This window comes from Trichogramma pretiosum, unplaced genomic scaffold (genome assembly GCF_000599845.2).
Source record: "Trichogramma pretiosum strain Unisexual culture from Peru unplaced genomic scaffold, Tpre_2.0 scaffold81, whole genome shotgun sequence".
Lineage (NCBI taxonomy): Eukaryota > Metazoa > Arthropoda > Insecta > Hymenoptera > Trichogrammatidae > Trichogramma > Trichogramma pretiosum.
Window position 1 is genome coordinate 79,134 of NW_019640793.1, and position 20,469 is coordinate 99,602.

Consider the following 20,469-nt stretch of genomic DNA (forward strand, 5'->3'; position numbering starts at 1 on the left):
ATAATATATGTTGCTGAAATTGTAAATCCTATTTTTATCTAAACTTGTTTTCACATTTATTTTCAAAACTTACCTTACTATTATTTTTTATCATATTTTTAATCTTGAATCTATAGAAATTAATTACAACAACAATGGTCAAATGATTTTTCCAACTCCTCATTATATTAACTATTAATATAGTTGAAACTCGACCGGAAAAAATTTTATTTCGCGCGCCGCGCATGAGCGAAATGTGCCAACTTCGTTGAGTCGACTGTCGGCTGTTGTTATATCATATAATGAGGGCATAAGTAGAACATTAAAACTAGCCTAAATGATAAAAACATTCAATTTTGGCTCAATTTTTTTTATACAAATTACATAATGGCATCCCAAGTTCTTAGCCCCGATAATTCGAGACACCTCAAAAATCTACAAGCAGCCAGAAGAATAAAAAATGGTTCGCCAAAGATTCGTGAAATGCTCAGACAGGTTACATTTAGATTGTTTTGTATCATTGTTTTTTAATTTGAGTAAAAGAAAATGAAAATGATAAAAATCAATTTATTTGAACAACAGCGGTGTCGACAACGCATGCACGAGAGAAGAGACGAAATCTTTCTCAAAAGAAGACATGGATTAACTAATTATTCTGAAGAAGTGAAGGAAACTCTGACTGAAATATTACATCAAGAATTTGAGAATGTGGCTTCTATGGAGTGGGATAATCCATCAATACAACTGAAGTCCATATCTCAAGGTGGGGCATTAAAACATGATGAACCATTTGAAGAAACTTTTGATATTGATGAAGAAGCGGAAGGTATTTGAAAATTAAACTTAGCATCCATGATAATTATTCTGTATTTTTTACTCTTTCCATTTTTAACAGAGCAGTGGATCTTAGAAGACTATCAAAATATGTTGTGGGATCAACAACAAATACAATCAATGTTTGAAGACCATGTGAAGTGTCCAATATGTTTCACACATTTACTCAGAGAAATACCAGACTTTGTTGTTTGTGATTGTGGGTTGAAGTTACCTCTACAAACAAATTTGGAATGTTTAAAACATAATTTACGGGAACAAGTCAATATTCACTCTTCTTCTTGTTTAGATGTTCCAAAATTCTCAGTATTCAATGATGGTGAACATTTATCGCTTTGTCTGACATGTTTATCATGCGATGCTTTTGCTTTGTTTTGATAAAATATTTTATTATGTTAACTTCTTTGGAATAGAGTTTGTTGAGTAAATTAAAAATGTGATATTTTTTACTTTGTGTGTGTAGCACTTAACTAATTAACATTAAATATTCCAAGTATATTAGATCTTTCATTGATTTGATGCATTGAAAAACTGCATATTGATTAAAATTGTTTTAGAAATAATAAGAAAGTATATTTTTTTGCGGAATTGGCATTTATTGTAAGTTTGTTGTCATTGAATTAAGCTCAAGAACTATTTCAATGCATGTGTAATGCTAAAGTTAATATTAACAATAAATATACTGTTTTTTATGGAATAAACATACTTTTGATAAAAAAAATGTAAATTTATTATCAATCCTTACAATTTCGAAAAAGACCATGAAAAAAATCATAAACTGAAGTAATTTGCGATCCAATATGATAATCATTGATTCTCAAATTTACGTTATTCTCGGCTCTTCGAAGTTCGGACTTGCGCATTCTTAAGGTACCTGTATATCTATAGAGTATTGATCTATATTAAGGCTTCCCCTTATATTTACCCCACCTTAATAAGACATGCTTACGGTGCTCAGTTGAAGCTGGAAAATGATGTTTGCTAGTGTATCGTAAACAATCACATTTTAGACTTGAATCAAAATTATTCCTGAAATATCAACGAACGTCGTATATTAATTAGTACGTGTATAATATTTAACTCATATATAATGGCTACTGCATCTTTGGCCAAGAAGAGCGTGAAAGATCGATTTTGTCACAAACAAAAAGACATCATCAAACTTCGGGATGATCTGAGAAAGGTAGGAATTAAAAGATAACTTTAAATTATTTGTTTAGATTGAATGAAAAATTCCTTCGCATTATAATAGATAAGTATGAACGAAATTTTTCAGCGCTGTAAATCACGAATGCAAAACCAAAGAGAGGAATTGCTTAATCTGCGCAGATTTGGAGTGCATTCTGACGACGATGTAGAGGATAAGATTAAAGAAATTTTTTACAACGAATTGGTGGACGTTACAGAAGAACACGATGTCCCTGAAGTAGCTGTGAGCGTAAAAAAAATTATTAAAAATGAAGAAGTGGTGAAAACAGAAGACGGTAATATTACAAAAAATTCTATTGATTTTTCTGTATTGAACAGCTATTATTAAACAAAGCTAATTGTCATAACTGTATCTTATATTTCTTTCTTCCAGAGCAAGTCATAATTGATGAATATCATAAATTCAAAGAAGAAGAGACATCGACCATCCTGAATGATATTAGCTGAGTTAGAATGCATCTTCTATAGTTGTTATCATTGGGGGATAAATTTCAAATCTGTCATTTCTTTTTTTTATTGTTATAAAATAAAAATATTTTATCAATATGTTATTTAGAAAACCTCAAATCAAGTTGTACTCAAAACACTTGTTATACTTTTCTAAAAACTGTTATTTCTAACGTTGTTATTTCAAATAAAAAATACTGCATTTGTTAAAATATCAAATTTATTAGTGCTGTAATAAAATTAAACTTAACTATTCACGAAAAATTGTAATTTATAAGAAATTAATTAATATTGATAATAATTGTATCCCAAATCAATAAAAAATTTTTTCATTAACATTTTATTCTTATCAATATTGACACATTTTGCGGTTTACAAAAGTTTTTTTACAACTAATCTCTATCATGTAATTGAACTTTAATAAGTATTTTTACATTATCACATGAATATTGTAATAAACATTTTGTTTTGCATATTGTTATCAAGTAACAGTATTAATAAGATATTTATTCAATAATCTGTTTAGAAGTCATTATCTTTTTACCACAGGCACACTTAATGTTCTTACAGAATATGCATATAATCTCAAATCAAATCATAATTGAAATTAAAACATAATTATTTTACACAATATATCTATAAAATAATATTCATATATATATATATATATATATATATATATCGTATCGTATATATATCATATATATATATATATCGTATATATATACAACATATGATATAATATTTATAATAAATATAAAATAACATTTTTATATATAGTTTATAATTTTTGACGTTGCGTTAAACATATCAAAAATAATTTTTTGCAGGCCGCATTAGATTTTTAAATAGAATTGTATCTAAGTAACATTTGCAAATAATACTCCTTCACCTATTTAAATCTTTATCATAAATTTTTTACATGAAAATGCAAAATTTATCATTTTTATCTTTTAAAACTCATTATTTATGCGAATCTTCGGACATTCATTGCAATATTACAATCCTACCATGTTGAATTTATTAAAAAATTGTTGTCATTTATACTTTTAATAATAAAATATTTCTGGGATATCATAATTTCATAAAACAATAATATTGATCACTTCATTTCGTTATGTGCATTGAAATTAAAATTTATTTTTGTAAATTTATTTTCAAACATATAGCAGCGTGGTAATCAAATAGAAAATTAACAAATTTGCAATGCTTATAAAAAGTTGTCAAGCTTCTCATTGGAATGTCAAAATATTTTTATCTTTTCAAATGTTGTAGTCAGTTGCAATTTACAGTAAAATTTAGCAAATATTATTATACAAAATCAATGATCATTCTCATTCAACATTTGCTCAATTAATTTTGAGAATTAACAAATGACACAAAAATTGAGATAGATTATTAATTATACGCTTTCAAGAAATGTCTTTACATTTGTACTTTTATAATTCTAATACGATTGACACTTATAAGTAAGTGAACGTCGATACATAAGAAATTGCATGTTTTGCATCCAGCATTTAACGAAACCACAAAAATGTATCAATTTGACACATACTGTAACGCACATGCAGTCTCCAAAGTTTTCCATCAAAATTTTCTGAAATAATAAATAATCTGCGGTAACTGTTTTTTTCAGCTTCATATCAGGCTGAGAGAATGACTTTTTGAAGTTACAAAAATATAACGTACAATTCAACCTTGCATTGAATCGTTTCGAGGATTCGGATTATCAAGTTTGCCGACTGCTGCAATAGCTGCTTCAGCAAGACTTGTTGCATCATAAACAACGTTAGTTCTTTTTGACAAATCCCTCAATTCCATTAGGAGAGCTAAAGTATGAAAAAAAGTTGTAATATTTACAAATGCATGGACGGAGCTATATAAAAAAACGAACAATCCTTATCTCACCTGGTCTAAGCATCGCTAATGAACATTTATCACCGGCCCATTTTTTGGTAGTTTCGCATAAGTCATCCATACTAGTCGTTGAAACCGATGCATTGAAAGAATCAAATAACGGCTGAATACATACACTGAACTATATAAAAAGCTTAGGAAAATAGTTACATTGAATTTTTTTTTACATTTTCAAATTTTAATGAAGTATCAAAATGATAAAATTTTAAATTATTAAGAGCAAAGGATACAATCCAAAACTTCCAATTATCGTGCGTCTTGAGTTTGACATATTCATCGAACATTTCTTTCATTTTAATAGACCTTTGACTCGTAACTGGAGCTCCTTCAGCAGGTAACTTGTTGTGAACACATCTAAATGAAATTATGAAGAAAATATTTAAAAATCAATGTTGACATTATAGTAAAACATTTTAGAATTCTATTACGACGTACGCAATTTCTTGATTCAAAGATTCCAGCTTTAATTTCATATCATTCACTTCCGTCCTAATAATATGTCGCTCACTCCGAAGCGTCCTGATATAATCAGCACCTTTCTGCAACATAGCTGCCTTGCTCATTTTAGTATTTGGATTACTATTGAGCTGTGGTATTAGATTATAAAGAGTATCGAAGCCATTTTTAATATTGCATCGTCTTTTTTGCTCGGCATGAATGTGTCCAACACGTCGTTGTTCCCTGTACTGACCACGCTCCGACTCCCCTCTAACATAATTTCGACTCGGTGATAGAGGGCTTCCCACGTTCATAGGGCTATGCAATGGACTTAAACTCAGACTTTGCGGACTATGCACAGCTCCAGGTGCATTGGAACTACTATCATTAGGCGAATTCGGGTTGCTACCGCTTTGGCTTGGACTTTGAAGGTTGGTTGTAACGAGCATAGCTTGGTTTGAATTAGTCTGTAGCAATGTTTGGAAATTATCGAACGTTTTTTACTAGTGATTCAAAACAGAATTCAAACAAGATTTCAATTATTATTTAGTTAATTACCTGCTGTTGCGTCTGGTCATGAACACTGGTAATTGTGTGTATTGGTTGTAGAGTAGTCGATGTGTTGATATGATGGGGTGCATTGATAATGTTCTGGGTTCTAGCAGTTACGTTTGTCGTCGATACTGGCAGTATATGTTTTGCACCAATTACGGACTGATTTTGGCTGGTAGGACGTTGATCGGGACTGGGATGAGCAGATGTTACTGCATATAAATTTCCTGGATCTGAATTCAATTGTAATAAAAAAATTAGTTTGAAACAATTTATAAAATAATAAATATAACTTACGTATCTTTTAGTGATAAAGTGAATATATTTTTAAATATTAGTTACTTACTTTTACTCAGTAACTGTGTGAGTAGGGTGTTGCTGTTAACATTCAAAGTCGGGTCACTTACTGTTGCTATCAAGGGTCCTGGTTGAACTATGGCCACGTTTTTCGGAGCATTTTTTATCACATTTAACGAACTGCTTCGAGATCGATTCTTTGATATTTTTTGATACTGTGAAAATATTATATAGGATTTCAAAAATAAATTCTCGTATTTAAATAAAGCGATTAAACTAGTTGAGGTGAATATAATTACCCTTACTTTTGGCACGGCAAACACCTCTTCTGGAGCCTCGACAACTTGGCTATTCGGAGGTCTGGGTAACAATTTTGGCGATTGAAAAGTTGACACTCTGTAATCCATTGCGTTGTTTGGTTGTATGAGAATGTGCGACTGCGGCGTTTGTTGACTCGTACGCGTGACCACTGACTGCTGCTGCTGCATTTGTGTTGCTGGCATTGTTGGCTGCAATAAACAATTCATTTATAATATTATTTTACAAACACGCACTTTTCTTGGCTAACATCATTAAAGATTAATTAAAGTACGGTATAAAATGTAGAGTGTTAGGTTTTTAAAGTTACAAATTTTAATTAAAAAAGTCTATCTGTGGTTCAAATGACCCATAATACCCTTGTCCGCGTGTACATGAACCCATTGCATAGATATATACAGTAGGGGCACAATGATTCGGTAACGAATGTACATTTAAGACCGTATACATTCGTTACCGAATCATTGTGCCCCTACTGTACATATATGTGAGTTATTTTGACCATCATTTAGAGACTTTTATAATTAGTTAGTTACAGGCAACGTCCATTTATCGATATACAACAAGTAAATTCAAAAATGGTTCTATCATTTCAAAATTAATAACATTTTCAAGTATTTGATAATTCAAAAAGTGAAAAACAGTTTACATCCTTACCCTCAAATTACTAGTAAACTTGCATTGTTGAGCATCGAACGAACCGGTAGGCGGGGAAAATTTGTATCCAGGAGGATTTCTTTTTGTATAAGGTTTATGAGAAATATCTTGCTTCATCTGTTTGACTTGTGGTGGCTCAGTGTACGAAGAACCTAGATCGTGTGCCTGTGCAGTCGAAAAAATCGGTTCTGACGAATTCATTAGCGTTTGAGAGTTTGCCTCAGTCATGACTAATTGCAGCTGATTAGAATCAAGCCCAAGACTCGTGCTCTGAAGATCCAGAGATCTGAAATCTCTTTGGTACGCCAATTGTTGTGGTTGGGGTTGTGAAATTAATTGATAGGTCGACTGTTGCGACTGTTGTCGGGTCTGCTGATGTGCATTTAATTTCGAAGCACGCATATGTCCTCTACTTTGTCGCTGTGATTTTTCCCTTATCATGGGTAGTGCCTGCTGTTTCTGTACTTGTTGATGTTCAAAATTTTGGGAAGTTATGTTGAAGTTTTGATTTAGATTTCTGAAATAATCATTTGTTAAGTTTCTATATAACAAAAATTGTGGTCAAGTTCATGAACAAAGGTTCGATAAAAACTTACGAATTATTACTGAAAAGTGAACTATTTTGCTGTTGCATTTGTTGTAACTGTTGTTGTTGTTGTTGTTGTTGTTGTTGTTGTTGTTGTTGTTGTTGTTGTTGTTGTTGTTGTTGTTGTTGTTGGTGTTGTTGTTGTTGGTGTTGTTGTTGTTGTTGTTGTTGTTGTTGTTGTTGTTGTTGTTGTTGTTGTTGTTGTTGTTGTAGTTGTTGCTGAAGTTGCTGTTGTTGATGAGCTTGTGTGTACATCTTGGCGGTGTACTGTAGATTTTGCAAGGCAACGCTTTCGTCGGTTTGCATGGACGGTGGCTGATGCTGATTAGTCGTAGCTATAGACAAGATTGGCGAAACGGCACTCGACGAAACTGTCCCGCCGCTCAGACTAACAGATGGGACTTGGTTCATCGAAGACAGGAGGTCGATCTCAGGGTAAGAGGTTGCAGTGAGTGAGGCGGCACCTTGACCATAGACGTCATCTTCGGGTTGCATAGGTATTTTTGAAGTCAAGTATTCTGTAAAAACGCTCGTTTCTTGACTATCACCGACTACGAGTGTGTTTATCATTAGTGTTGTTCATGCATTTTTTCATTCTCAGAGTAAATTTACGCGAGTTTCCGATTTTTTTTTTATACGCAAATGTTAATTTATGCTCGATGTATCGAAAAATAATAGATTGAACTAGGTATTATCGTGCTATTATGTAGTATAAAGTAACAAAAATAAACCTTCTGGATGCTGTATCCAGATCACAGCCTGAGTATAGACTGCTGCTTGAAATAAAGTTTGAACCCGCTTGTCTTAAATTGAGAATTCAGTGAAACAATCAAAATGGTTCACAAAGAAATATTTATCGTACAATTTTAGATAAATTTTAGCAGAACATATGTATTGGATACAGCTCGGGGAATCCATTGAAGCCTTTACCGACTATTCATGAAATTGACTTCTAATAATTAACATGGATTTTGGTACCAAATAATTGGTAACGCTTTTAGGTAGCGTACAAACAAATTGTGAAAAAACAAATATAACGAGTTTATATCAAAAGTACATAGGAAAAAAGGGTGGGCTAATTTAAAATTTTTTCTTAATTGATCATAGCTGGTCGATACATATTTAATTTTGCAACGCCCTTCAATCATGTATTTCTTAAATTGTAAACACTATAATAAATTTCCTCTAAAAATCTCCTAGTTTTCACTACTTCGGGTAAAAAACTAGTTAACCTGATTGAACCATCAAAATACAATGCACTGAATTTTGGCTCCATTACACGCTTTAGATGCTCTGTTATTAATAATTTTTATGAAAGATTTGTATATTCATTTCAGACATTCAATTTCAAATAATTGACATTTAATAGAATAAAATGGATAAGAACAATGCAAATATCCAGACCACAACATAAATTTCGAAATTGAATAAGGAAAAAAAAACATTTAAAATCTAAACCTATATAACTCACAACAATATTATATGAATTTTAAAATTTTAGTATGTTTTAAAGTTTATTGACATTTGCAAATTTTTGTTTTTATTTATCAGTTTTATATTTTATTTACTTGTCTGCTATTGCAAAGAATATATTTTTAAACTTGCAAATGCTAGAAAATCCATACAAAATGTTGTTAAATTAAAAACAATTGATTGAAAAGTGAGAGTTTTTTTTTACTTAGAAGTGGGTTTAACTCTTATTATTTGTAAATTAGTTTATAAAAAGTAATTAATTGATAGTTGAGTTGAGTTTAGTTGATTTTAATTTTTAATTACCTTGAAGAGGTTCCAATACGTTAATGAAGTCGTCGAGAGTTGGCTGCAGTGGACCCAAACTTGGTTGAATGAGATCGGCTAAACCCACGCCGCGGGCTATAATGCACAAAGAATAGAGAAATCGATGAGATAAAAGTTAAACGACGAAGGTGTAAAATATGCATAAAACATTTACCGATTTCACGGGTATCGGGAAAATATATCGGCTGACCAATTGTTGTGAACAATGTATCGGTCATGAGCTGCATATAGTCTTCGTCAACCATCATGTTCATACTGTCATCCGAAATCATATTCGGACCTCCTCCGAAATTGTTGACTTGCAAGCTGTTCTCCCAGCCACTGTCGCCCCAATCCATCGTGTCCATGGCTTCCTGCTTTGAAAGTAAATGATACTTAGATACGAAAAGTAAATGAACTAATGTTTTTAGGTGCAGAGTAACGACGATATACGTACCAAGACTCCATCTCGGTTTGGCCAACCAAAAATTCGATTTCGATAAAACATGCGCCATTTTTTGTACTCTGCGGTGACTGCGGCCAATTTTCGCTTCCAGTATTTACCCTCTAATACTACAGCCTGCATCGTGGATTCAAAATAAAATTTTTATGGACATTCAGAAATTGTATTTTGATCAATTTAATGAGTCATATTTCTCACCTCGGGCTTGTCATGCGTATTTACGTCGAGAGGTGAAGCAAACTGACAAGCTAGACTACTCTTCTTTATAATAACTGTAAATAAAAAGTTAAAATCTATAATATTGAAATAAAAATGTCTCTTCAATAGATGTTTTTATGGCCAAACTTTAATGCTCCAACCAGCTTCGAAGTTTTACAAATAATTTTTGCTTGCCGTAAGTCAATAAAAATAGTGACTTAATAGATTAACTAGCAACTAAATTAATAGCAAATTAATAGAAAAAGATTAATAGCATAGCAACTTCGAAGTCGCTGATCAGGTGCAATGTGAATTATTAACAATATATTCGCTGAAAAACGAGGTGCGTGTAAATCTTTTTTTATTTAATCAACGATTCAAAAAAAGCTTTTTTAAATTATATCAAAGTAAACTTGTTCGATTTTCATATAGCAACTCGATAAACAGTCATCTGTAATAATAAATGCAAAAACTTATTCGAACTAAAATGAAACTGTTCCTAGGGTAATTATGTAGTTGTTAAAACACTGCTAAAAGTAATAAGCTGATAAGTATAAATCCAGAGAAATAAGCATGAAAAAATAGTTTTGAAAAACATAATTGACATTGGCAAAGTTCACTCAGTTGATGGCTTGAGGGCAAATCGACGCTAACGTTTACTCTCATGACGCAATTCAAACGCACATCCGTCTGTAGTCTATACACGCGTACAATGTAGAATCGAGTTTTCATGCGCTAATTCAATGCACAAAGCAACTAGCAATGACCGAACAATAACAAAACAACGTGGTTCAGCCGAAGTATACATACACGCACATATTTGTATCAGATCGATGCGATGAAAATTTGAATAAAGACTCACACTGCATGTGCCAGCATCGCCAGATGCAGTTGTTCAGGCGAATTTTGTCTTTCCATCGTAGACGTATGCCTTTGAATCGATTCCATTTCGGTGACGTCAACTTCTGTCTGAAACAAATTTAAATGTCCCACGGCATTAATAAGCTACTCTTTTTGCTTCATTTATATGTCTATGAGGGATTTTCTGTCAACCCACCCGAAAAATTTTTCGCACGCCTAATATGATTTACAATATGATTATTGTACATGCACTAATTGCATGAACTAATATAATACATATCGTTTGATACGTCAGAATTTTCCCAGAATTTTAATAGATATTTTTGGGGACCGTTTATCGCATTTTGAGTCCCGAAAAAGGCATTTTTTACGATTATCAAGAATATCTCAACAATTTTTAACTTAGAATAGAGTGTCTAGAACAAAAAAGTGCAAGAGAGTTTTCTTTACGGAATTCGCTAATTCTGAAATTAAATAATCGCAATAAGTATGAATTTCGAAAAAATGTCAAAAGTAGGCTTCGGAAAAGGGTATAAGCGGTCCAAAAAATCTTAAAAAATTTTTGAGACATTTCAACAATTTTTTAATCAGTTGAATTGACAGACATATTTATTAGGGTGTACCCCTTTTTTAAATATTTCGAATAAAAAGAATAAAATAAAAGATATCGCAGGAGCCGAGTGAAAAACTGTTAGATAGTATCTTTTTGCAGATCTGTGCAAAAGATGGGTGCTGAAATAAAAAATTTTCAGCTCGGAGTAGATCCCTGAACTCTTCCGGTGGGAGAAAAAAAACTTTTCATCTGCTTCATGCTTAATTCTTCAGCTTTAAATAGCAGACCCCTAGACTCGTAGCTTGTATCTCTTTATTCAGCAAATTTCATTGTAAAGGCTCACGTAACAAAATATGTTTAACCTTTCAAAAGATAATTTACTAGCGCAAAAAAAATAACGCAAAAAAAGCCTTCAGGGATCTACTCTGAGCTGAAAATTTTCGATTTCAGCACCCATCTTTTGCCCAGATCTGCAAAAAGACACTATTTAACAGTTTTTCACTCGGCTCCTGCGATATCTTTTATTCTATTCTTTTTATTCGAAATATTTAGAAAAGGGGTATACCCTAATATTTATGTGCTTTGATAATAGTGTGTGGGTGAGTAAATACTTTACGATTTCCACATTACTTAGCGCCTCGTGAAATATTTTTTAATACATTTTAAGCTATCTCGTAACAATATTTTGTATAGAAAATGACTTCGAAATTTTGTTGAAACTATGAATTACGTACAGTTCAGCAAATGTTTATTGAAACTTGTGCACGGGCATTTCTGTACACAAATAAAATGTGTACAAATATTGGACACATTTTACTTGTGTACAGAAATGCCCGTGTACAAGTTTCATGTGTACGAATGATACCTTGCCAGCATATACATTAAACATCATATTGATAATTAATTTTAATAAGTTCATTCAAAGATATCGTTATGGTCACGATAGTTTGTCTCTAAATAATTGAAAGAAAAATTATTCATGATAAATAGAGTACATGCAGATAAGCAATTCCAAAGTTATAGGTACGTCTATTGTAAATAAAAACATACGACTCATCTCGATGTATATTTTTAAAAAACTTACACTGCAATTTTTTCAATATTCGCATAAATATTTTCATGAAAATAAAAATAGTTTCGTTATCTGAAAATAATATATATTTGCATGCAGAGCATAATCTCGATCGCAGTTTACGCGTTTTTTTAGCGAACGATAATCGCGTGGAATTTCTTGTCCTCGGTGCAATAAAATTTAAATGCGACTTTCATAATAAACGATGAGCAACTGGCACTAGGACTGATAAAATATGCGTTTTAATCAAACAGGAAGTGAGTACTGAGTCTTTAACGGCTTATACGTTAACAAGCGCTAATCTCAATTATATTGCATTGATTATTGAGTGAATTACAGCGTGCTTACTTCGCATCCAATACATTAATTATATTCTGTATTGAAAGGACTCTCAAACTTATTTACTAAAATCATTACGTAAATTTTTCCGGCTCTAGGATTCGTATTGAAAATCGCCTCCTATAATTATAATGTATGGAAAAATACAATTACAAATATCATTTAAAATGAAATAGAATTAAGTTCCAAAGATAGATCGAAAACAACGAGTTGAGTAAACGTAAATTTAAACTTGTTTACAAAACAAAAACGATTATCTCCAAAACTTTTAATATCACATTTGACAAAAGAAGCACGCTTCTCAAAATTGTCTTACTTATATTTGAAAGTCTGTCCCATGAAGCTTGAAAAAAAATCTTTTTTAGAATCAAATTCAAGACAAAATTAATTTTTTACAAAATAAATAAAAGGCTACAAATTTTTTATTAAAAAAATGATTAAAAATACGTTATTATTTCATTGATTTAGTTCGACTATTAATGCTTGAGAAAAAAATCGTTGAAATGGGCTAATTTACAACAAATTCAACTGAAAAATAACAAAATCCCTTTTAGAAGTCATAGCAACCAAAACTGCTTTCGCTGCAAAACAACTTATTTATGCAAATCGTTTAGAACCCCTTATGAATAAACTTTCAAGTTCCAAGTTAAGCTTAAAAATTAAATTTTTTATTGCGGTAAGTGTAATATATATACGAGCATGTAATATATATGCGTGTTATATATATATAGCACGGTTAAGATTCATACGAATATATTGCACCAAATTTTTTTACATAATTGCGATAATTTATGTAAGATGCGAAATTCACGGTGTTCAAACATGTAGAAAAAAAGCCACAGCAAAAGTAGTAGCGGGATAGCGATACTTTTTTTGTTCAATGACAGTCGATTGGCAACATTCTCGATTCTCAAAACACTCTAAGAACAAGACGTGCAAAAAAATCGCTCACTTATCACTAACTTGATTTAGATTTATGTATCGTGCTAAATTAGGCAGCGTATTTAGGTTGTGCACAAGTTCGTTTTTCGTGTCAATTGAAGGCAATGGAAGAGCGCGAGTTTGTGGATTGCCGAGCGAGCATGGCTCCAGCACGTAAATGAAAGAAATATTTATTAACGAACCTCAATGTACAAGTTCCAGTTGTATAATAGCTTGCACTCGTTTATGAGCGGTCATAAATCGAATTTTTCTTTTTCATTGGCCGCGTGTAAATTAGATTGTGCAATAGCCAGTGCACACGGAATGTAAAGGCGCGCGAGCGTGCGTAGCGCGTACATGCTTGTGCGTATAATATATTTACATAGAAGGCAACATTGTTCAACAGCAGTATTTGCGAGAGCCTTTCCAAATGAGACGCGTAGTGGATATATATTTTTTCCTCCAAAGTAGAGCTGGAATAGACAGCATGAAAAAGCACAGCAAGAGCTCAAGTTTTATAAAACGATAAGTCGTCGCTCGAACGAATACATGTGAATCGAGTGTGTGTATATGTACATACGCAAAGATTTCCAATGAAAAGAAAATTAAGATAGGCAATATCTGGCGTCACTGCGAGCAAGATAACTACTTATATGTGTGTCTGGCTATCAGATAAGAATGTTATTTGCTTTACACCTTCGATGCTAGTTGCGCACGCTCTCTTTCTCTCTTACGTCTGGCTTCTCTCGTTCTATTCACTGTACTCCCAACTGCAAGTTTTCAACGAGCGAGCCTCTCCGTTTCTCGTGCCTCTCTCTCTTTCTCTCTCTTTCTGAAACCTCTTTCTAAGTGTCAGTATTGTATGTGCGTATGCATGTATTGACTGCAAGTGTATAATATATACTTGCACGCGCATGATACAGCAATTGCTAATCATTTTGATATGTACTCATGAATGTTGTTGAAATCGTTCGCTCGATATGAGAGCAATTAGGCATATACGCGGGCGCAGAGCGAGACACGTATATGAACGTACGGTAAATTTCACTGGCATTGCCGGTTGTCATTTAGTTTTATACAGCTATACGATGCTGCTCCGTTTACTCATGGGTTTCTTCATTTTTTTTCCATTTTGCAACGAAAATATTGAAGGATAAAAATAATAAAAAGTTATGTCTCCATTGAGAAAAATATTTACACAAAAAAAATTTATCTGCTACATCACCAAAAACATTATCGTGTGCGGGATGAAAATTTGTCCTGCTTCGTATACCAACTTTATTTTATATAATCACAAATACATTTTTTGTGCCACCCCAACCTAAAGTAACATTTTACTCCCGCTGAGCAAAACCAAAATGTTACTTTAGGCTGGGGGATTTACAAAAAATTGTATTTGCACCTAGGGAGTGAAAAACTGGAAAGTCTCAGAGTACGTGTAATCTATCATCCGAGGCGAAGCCGAGCAAAATATACTAATTTAGTCCTCATGACACGCTGAACGAATTTTCCGTGTGTCGATTTTTTTCAGATGTATTCATATGAAAGTGTCGCATATATACCATATTGATAAATTTTTTATATTAAATCAGCGTAAAATAACACGATTCGTTACATGTTTCTTAAAACGATTAGCTAGCATAATATACACATGCACGTGATGTGTGTGTATATGTACGTGCTCGCATTCCTCAGAGTAACTTATCTCTTGTATTCATGATATTAAAATACAAGTTCAAGCGTCATTTTCGTTGTGTGCGATATTTAGGTACAGTTCAAAAATCCAACCCAAGTCCTTTAATTTTTAATTTTTTCTGAGCAAGCGTTTAATCAACTAATATTTTCTCGTTTTTAAGAAGAGGATGCACTATATCGATGTTGCAAGCAAAGCGTGTTGCGAGATCGGTTCTTCAATCATCAGCTCATAGCGCTCAAACCTTTGGAAGGCCTCACTTTCATTAATTGATTTTTATCAAGCTGTGCAAAGACCGAGGGTTTATATGACACGAGATCAAAAAGCATCATGTTTTTTTCTCGTGTTTCAAATTCAATATTTTATTTGCGTTCAACGGGAAAATTAAAACATTTCAGTTGTGTTTTTCGACGATTTCGATAATTTGTAAAATTAGCCAAAGTTAATTTACGACGTCTATAGCACAACTTATAATCTGGCAATGATCGTTACGCAGTAAGTACAATTGATGCCTACCCAGCTTTAGCGTGATCTCGACGAGCTACGTACGAATTAAAAAAAAAGAGGAAAATTGTCTCTCACCTATAAGCCAAAGACATGCACTGGAAAAGTTTGTTGAGCGACGTCTCGATCGTCACGGCATTGTTCTCACTGTCGACAGAAGCAACGCCGACAACCAGGTGACCGTCAATTATGGACGAACGCTGGGCCCCGTTGGTCGCGACGATCGCAAGCCGAGTCTCTGGTTGCTCCTCCGGCACCGGCACCGCCAATTCGTCCTCGTCGTCCTGGGCCTCAGCCTCGAAATCCGAGACCATGAAGTGGCCCGAGTGGATGGTCTCGCGCGTGTCCCGGCCGTTTTTTTTGTCACCATCGCGCCTAGCGATACCGCGGGCCTGGTGCTGCGGCGTACTGCTCGTGCTTGACGGTGCAGAGCTCGACGCCATCAGGGCCAGATTCTGCTGTTGCAGCTGTTGAGACGTCAAAGATTCCGTTTTACGATACATTAGCTCCGTCTGCATCGTAATATCTTCTCACAATTGCGTCTGAAAATGGTAAAACATTTGACTTTTTACTTATAAAAATATGTGGTTCGCGTAATGATTAAATATTTTGTTAAATCTATTGTAAGATTATACAAGAGAACAATTATTAAAGTTTAAAGTTTGTTCGTATACCAAATTTCTAAGTTAGTGGCCGAGAAAATGTCTAAATATGTTCAAATTTACAGAATGGAGTGTTGTTCGAGCACGAAAACGGGACTAAGCTTGGTGATAAAGCATTAGATGCGCTTGCGCACGACGAGCCTGAAACAGTGAGTAGCGTTTGAATAGCCTCTTCTATCAACTTTATTATCAGTTCAGTCATTATTTAATCTAAATTCCTGAAAAAGCAACTCGAGACAAGAGGCGATTCATTTAATCAGCCTCTCAATGCATTATTAAGGTTCTTATAATTTATACCGAGCTAACGATCGCTTCGAGAGAGGTTCCGTTAGATTAAAGCATGAAAAAAATAAAGAGAATCGATGGGTTAGATGTCTAGCGCGCAGCAAGCATCTTGATATATTAAGAAGAAAACAAGTCTTTGAGCGCAATTGAGACGCGCGCGTTTCGATTAAGGCAAGACATAAAGGCTGTGCAAACTGCAAAAGAACAAGGCTGTTTTTCAACCTCACTTAGGGGCATATCAACTATAAAACTATGTTTTTTTCTCGATCCTTATTGCGATTAAAAAGCTAAGAATGCATAGATACATTTTTCTCAGCGAATCTCCTCAATGCATTTTAAAACTTGTATAGAAGGGCCCGGTAACGTGGCTAGCTATAAACATATTATGTAGACTTAACTAGGAAAGATAATCACTGGCTTCATTATTGAGTTGCACAATATTTAAAAATGCTTATTTAGAAAAGAAAAAAGAATTACTTTGAAATTTGATTAATGAAAACAAGGCGATCGAGTAATAGACTATCTAATGGATGGTTAATTCTTGATATCTGTCTGCCTTATCATTTGGAATTATATCCGAGCACTAGGTTTAAAGTCGGGTTCCACCGATCCAGATCTCCTCCACGCCTGTATAAATTTCTCGCGCAATTAAGAACTCTTTATCTCGAATGCACGCATATAATGCAGCGGTGCTCATCGCTGGGCTCGGATCTCATTACCGGCTGTGCCTCAATAGAGCTTGTGCAACTTGCATTATTTATAAAGAGAGAAGTTTAGTGAGTTAGCCATTCTGTAAAGAGCCTGCATGAGAGAGGTTGGTCGAGCGCTAGCCCAGCTCGACTATTTCAAGCGCTATCTATAAAAGTGCAACGTTTCCAGGAATCATCATTGGTTTTTAATGACATTTGACAAGGGCCGCGAAAGCTGGTAATGTTTGTAGGTCAGAGAAAAAACCTTTTACGACTCGCGGGTTATTTGATGTCGCATTTGGTGCTCCTCCTCTCAAGAGCACGCAATTTTGGCCCGCACTTTTCTATATACTATCGTGCGGGGGTTTGATCAGCAGGTTTATTCTTGGACCGTATGTGACGAATCGTTTATAATATATTATATTATCGACTCATTTTCGGCTCGATGATTCAGTTATTGAAATTTCTCTCATCTCATTAAAATCCCAGTATCGGCAAGAATTTAATGGTTATAACCGTAGTGAAAGTTACATTAGAAATTTAATCATTTTTCAGAAAAAAGTATTTTGGTATAAATTCAATTTATTGGGTGATTCAAGAAAAATGGGCAGAAGTAATGTTTGTTTCTTTTTGTTCGATCGAAGATGAAAATCTTTCAATTTTATAATTTAAGCATCACAAGGCACGGTGAAAGGTCTTATGAATCAAAAAATCAACTGTTAAAATTTAATTGAGGCGACTGGAATTCAAACGATACATCCACGAGGTTATGTTAATCTAAAAAAAAAACATAAACAAAGCGTTGACGAGGAATTCCTCGCACTTACTTTACGCCCGTGTAGACAGAAAAAAAACGGAGTGACCAAGGATAAAAACTGTTTGAGCTTTTGAGAAAAATGAAGTAAATATGCAAGCAGAAAACTCGATTTCGAACAATCGAGATCGTTATCTTTTCAGAAAATTCTCACGTTACGCACAGCGAAATTTCTCATGCCATACACATTCTCGGGGTTCTTCTCTTCGCAAATCGTTTATGAGTAAAGTTTTCATTTTTTTCAGTTTTCCCGCAAAACATCGAGCTCATTTTTTATTTTAAACGTGGGTACATTATCGAATGCGCAAATATAACTACGAATTGCTTTACATCAAGCACAAGAAACGCACGTATAAATTCGATCGTGGCTTTCTCTCTTTTATTAACATGATGAGTATATGTAGCGGTAGCAATGTTTCTGTACGCTTCGAGTGTATTGTGCCATGTACATTATATCTCACATTTACACACACACACACACACACACACACACACACACACACACACACACACACACACACACACGAGTTTTGCGTCTACAAGTTTTGCATGAAATATAAATGCATTAAACGCTACACGAGAGGCTGTACACTAAGCGGACAACAAAAAACTCTCGTTTTCCATGAGCGAACTTATTTCTCTACATTCATCTCGCTTGCATGGTATACGACGAAATTCGATAAGTAACTTTGGCCCGTCTCTCAGTCGCGCGCCGATAAACTGAACAAACTGTACGCGATCAAAAATTCCGTATGGACTTGGAGTTTTTTATCGTGGAGGCTATTTCACAATTTCGTGTACACATATATACCTATGATAATATTGTAATGTAACTGATGAACAGCACATAATAAGTAACGTGGTTACAATCTCTAGCAGACGTAAGTTTACAGTATGTGTTACATACATATTGTCGCATAATTTGTTGGCTGCACGATCAGCTTCTAACAAAGCGCCAGCAGCCGAATAGAGAGAAAAGGAGAAGAAGAAGAAGAAGAAAAGAGAAGAAAGAGCAGTGCATGCTATATAGGCATTGGCCTCTCAACTCACCAAAAGCGTATTTGATCGCATCAAAATTAACTCTCAGATTCGTTTATTAGCCTCCTCTATGTTGGCACTTGGTGTGGCGTGCACATATACACGAATAAATATTCACGACAGAACAACACACAGCAACTTACGATCACATTAAACTCGCTACGACAACGACGACGTCGACATGTCGATAACAATCTCTGTAGCGAGAAACAAACACACTAATAACAAAAACACTCGCGCGCGCGATGCACTGTGCGGAATGGCAGCACAACAGTAGTAGACTTATAGCAGCAGCACTGCGACAAGCTCCCAAGTTCAGTTTTTGTTATTTTTTTATTTGTAGGTTATTTGCACGATAGAGTCGAAGCCATGCGCGCACTGCCACTCGACGACTCGAAAGAAACTCGCGCGACATTCGCTGTACATACACACTCAACACACTAGACTTAGCAAAACAGCCAGCCGTAGTCTGCCGCAATCGAGCAGCAGCCCGCTGAATCGTCGAAGCGGGCGGACGACGAGTCAGTTAGGCAGGCCGCGCTCGCGAGGCGAGTGGAGTGAGCCAAGCAGATCGAGCAGCGCTCCGAATGTAGGAGGGAGCGAGACAGACGATTAATATATATATACATTATTGTATTACACGCAAACACAGTATCGTACTGATACAGACGCGTTGCCGAGTGGAGTTGGACGTCGTCGCGCGCGCGGCGCGAAAGAGACGGCGCAACTTAACGACGATCGTCAGGCCGCGTCACAGGTCGCAAGTGCCTCTATATAGTCGGTTCGTTTCGCTTACATATAAGCTCTCCGTATCATTTCTCTATGTATATAAATGCGACGAGCGACGATCGAGAGCAGCACGCGATTCGCATTGCTTGCTCATGACATGCCTGCGCACGAGTTTTAGTTTTCAAACGCTCGGGAGCAGCTTATTAAATAGAGAGCCTAGGCGCAAAAAGTCAACTGCCACTCAAAAGTCGCAGTGCGTGTACATACAGCTATTTGAGCGTCAGCCTGGCCAATTCGACACAGCATGAGACTTTCAATCTATGCGCGACGAATGGCACTTGATCGCCATTAGAATTGGTTTGACCCGCAGCAGCGATGATGATCGTTTGCCAATGCCGCTCGTTCGCATCGGCATGCACGTTGCACCACTTGCACCGCGGCTATTATTTTTATCTTGTATGCTCCTTTGCAGTTCGCAATGGCCAATCCAATCGTTACTTACGCGCAGTCCGTACAGAACCAATCAGCTGCGCACTTGCACAAGTGCATACATGCCGAGAATTCGTAATTCATGAAGTAGCACCACTACACGCTGCATCAGCGCAACCAACTACGTCATTGGCTCTCGAGTTCTTAGT

The 20,469-nt window shown here is 34.8% G+C and overlaps 3 protein-coding genes across 4 annotated transcripts; 2 read left to right on the top strand and 1 right to left on the bottom strand.

Moving 5' to 3' along the window:
* The first annotated feature begins 236 nt into the window (after positions 1-236).
* LOC106657354 (RPA-interacting protein-like) lies at positions 237-1,518 on the top strand. The gene is made up of 3 exons (XM_014378811.2): positions 237-474; positions 562-805; positions 875-1,518. Exons 1-3 carry the CDS (start codon positions 367-369, stop codon positions 1,189-1,191), a joined length of 669 nt encoding a protein of 222 aa, XP_014234297.1. The 5' UTR covers positions 237-366; the 3' UTR covers positions 1,192-1,518.
* A 207-nt stretch (positions 1,519-1,725) lies between these two features.
* Positions 1,726-2,722, top strand: LOC106657356. 2 transcript variants are annotated; one of them, XM_023457478.1, is made up of 3 exons: positions 1,726-1,996; positions 2,066-2,297; positions 2,396-2,722. In XM_023457478.1, exons 1-3 carry the CDS (start codon positions 1,904-1,906, stop codon positions 2,467-2,469), a joined length of 399 nt encoding a protein of 132 aa, XP_023313246.1. In that variant the 5' UTR covers positions 1,726-1,903; the 3' UTR covers positions 2,470-2,722. The 2 variants fall into 2 exon arrangements, with proteins under 2 accessions (XP_023313246.1, XP_014234301.1); XM_014378815.2 differs by having other exon boundaries at positions 1,738-1,996; positions 2,090-2,297.
* Positions 2,723-3,260: 538 nt separating this feature from the next.
* LOC106657377 (carbohydrate-responsive element-binding protein) lies at positions 3,261-19,778 on the bottom strand. Its single transcript, XM_023463629.1, has 17 exons — positions 19,115-19,778; positions 15,693-16,156; positions 10,534-10,640; positions 9,672-9,745; positions 9,468-9,590; positions 9,186-9,384; positions 9,011-9,106; positions 7,474-7,752; positions 7,245-7,314; positions 6,649-7,165; positions 5,979-6,182; positions 5,723-5,888; positions 5,383-5,609; positions 4,822-5,291; positions 4,617-4,740; positions 4,378-4,507; positions 3,261-4,298 (listed from the first exon to the last, which is right to left on the bottom strand). The coding sequence occupies exons 2-17, from the start codon at positions 16,130-16,132 to the stop codon at positions 4,162-4,164; spliced, it is 3,363 nt and encodes a 1,120-aa protein (XP_023319397.1). The 5' UTR covers positions 16,133-16,156; positions 19,115-19,778; the 3' UTR covers positions 3,261-4,161.
* Between the last annotated feature and the right edge of the window lie 691 nt (positions 19,779-20,469).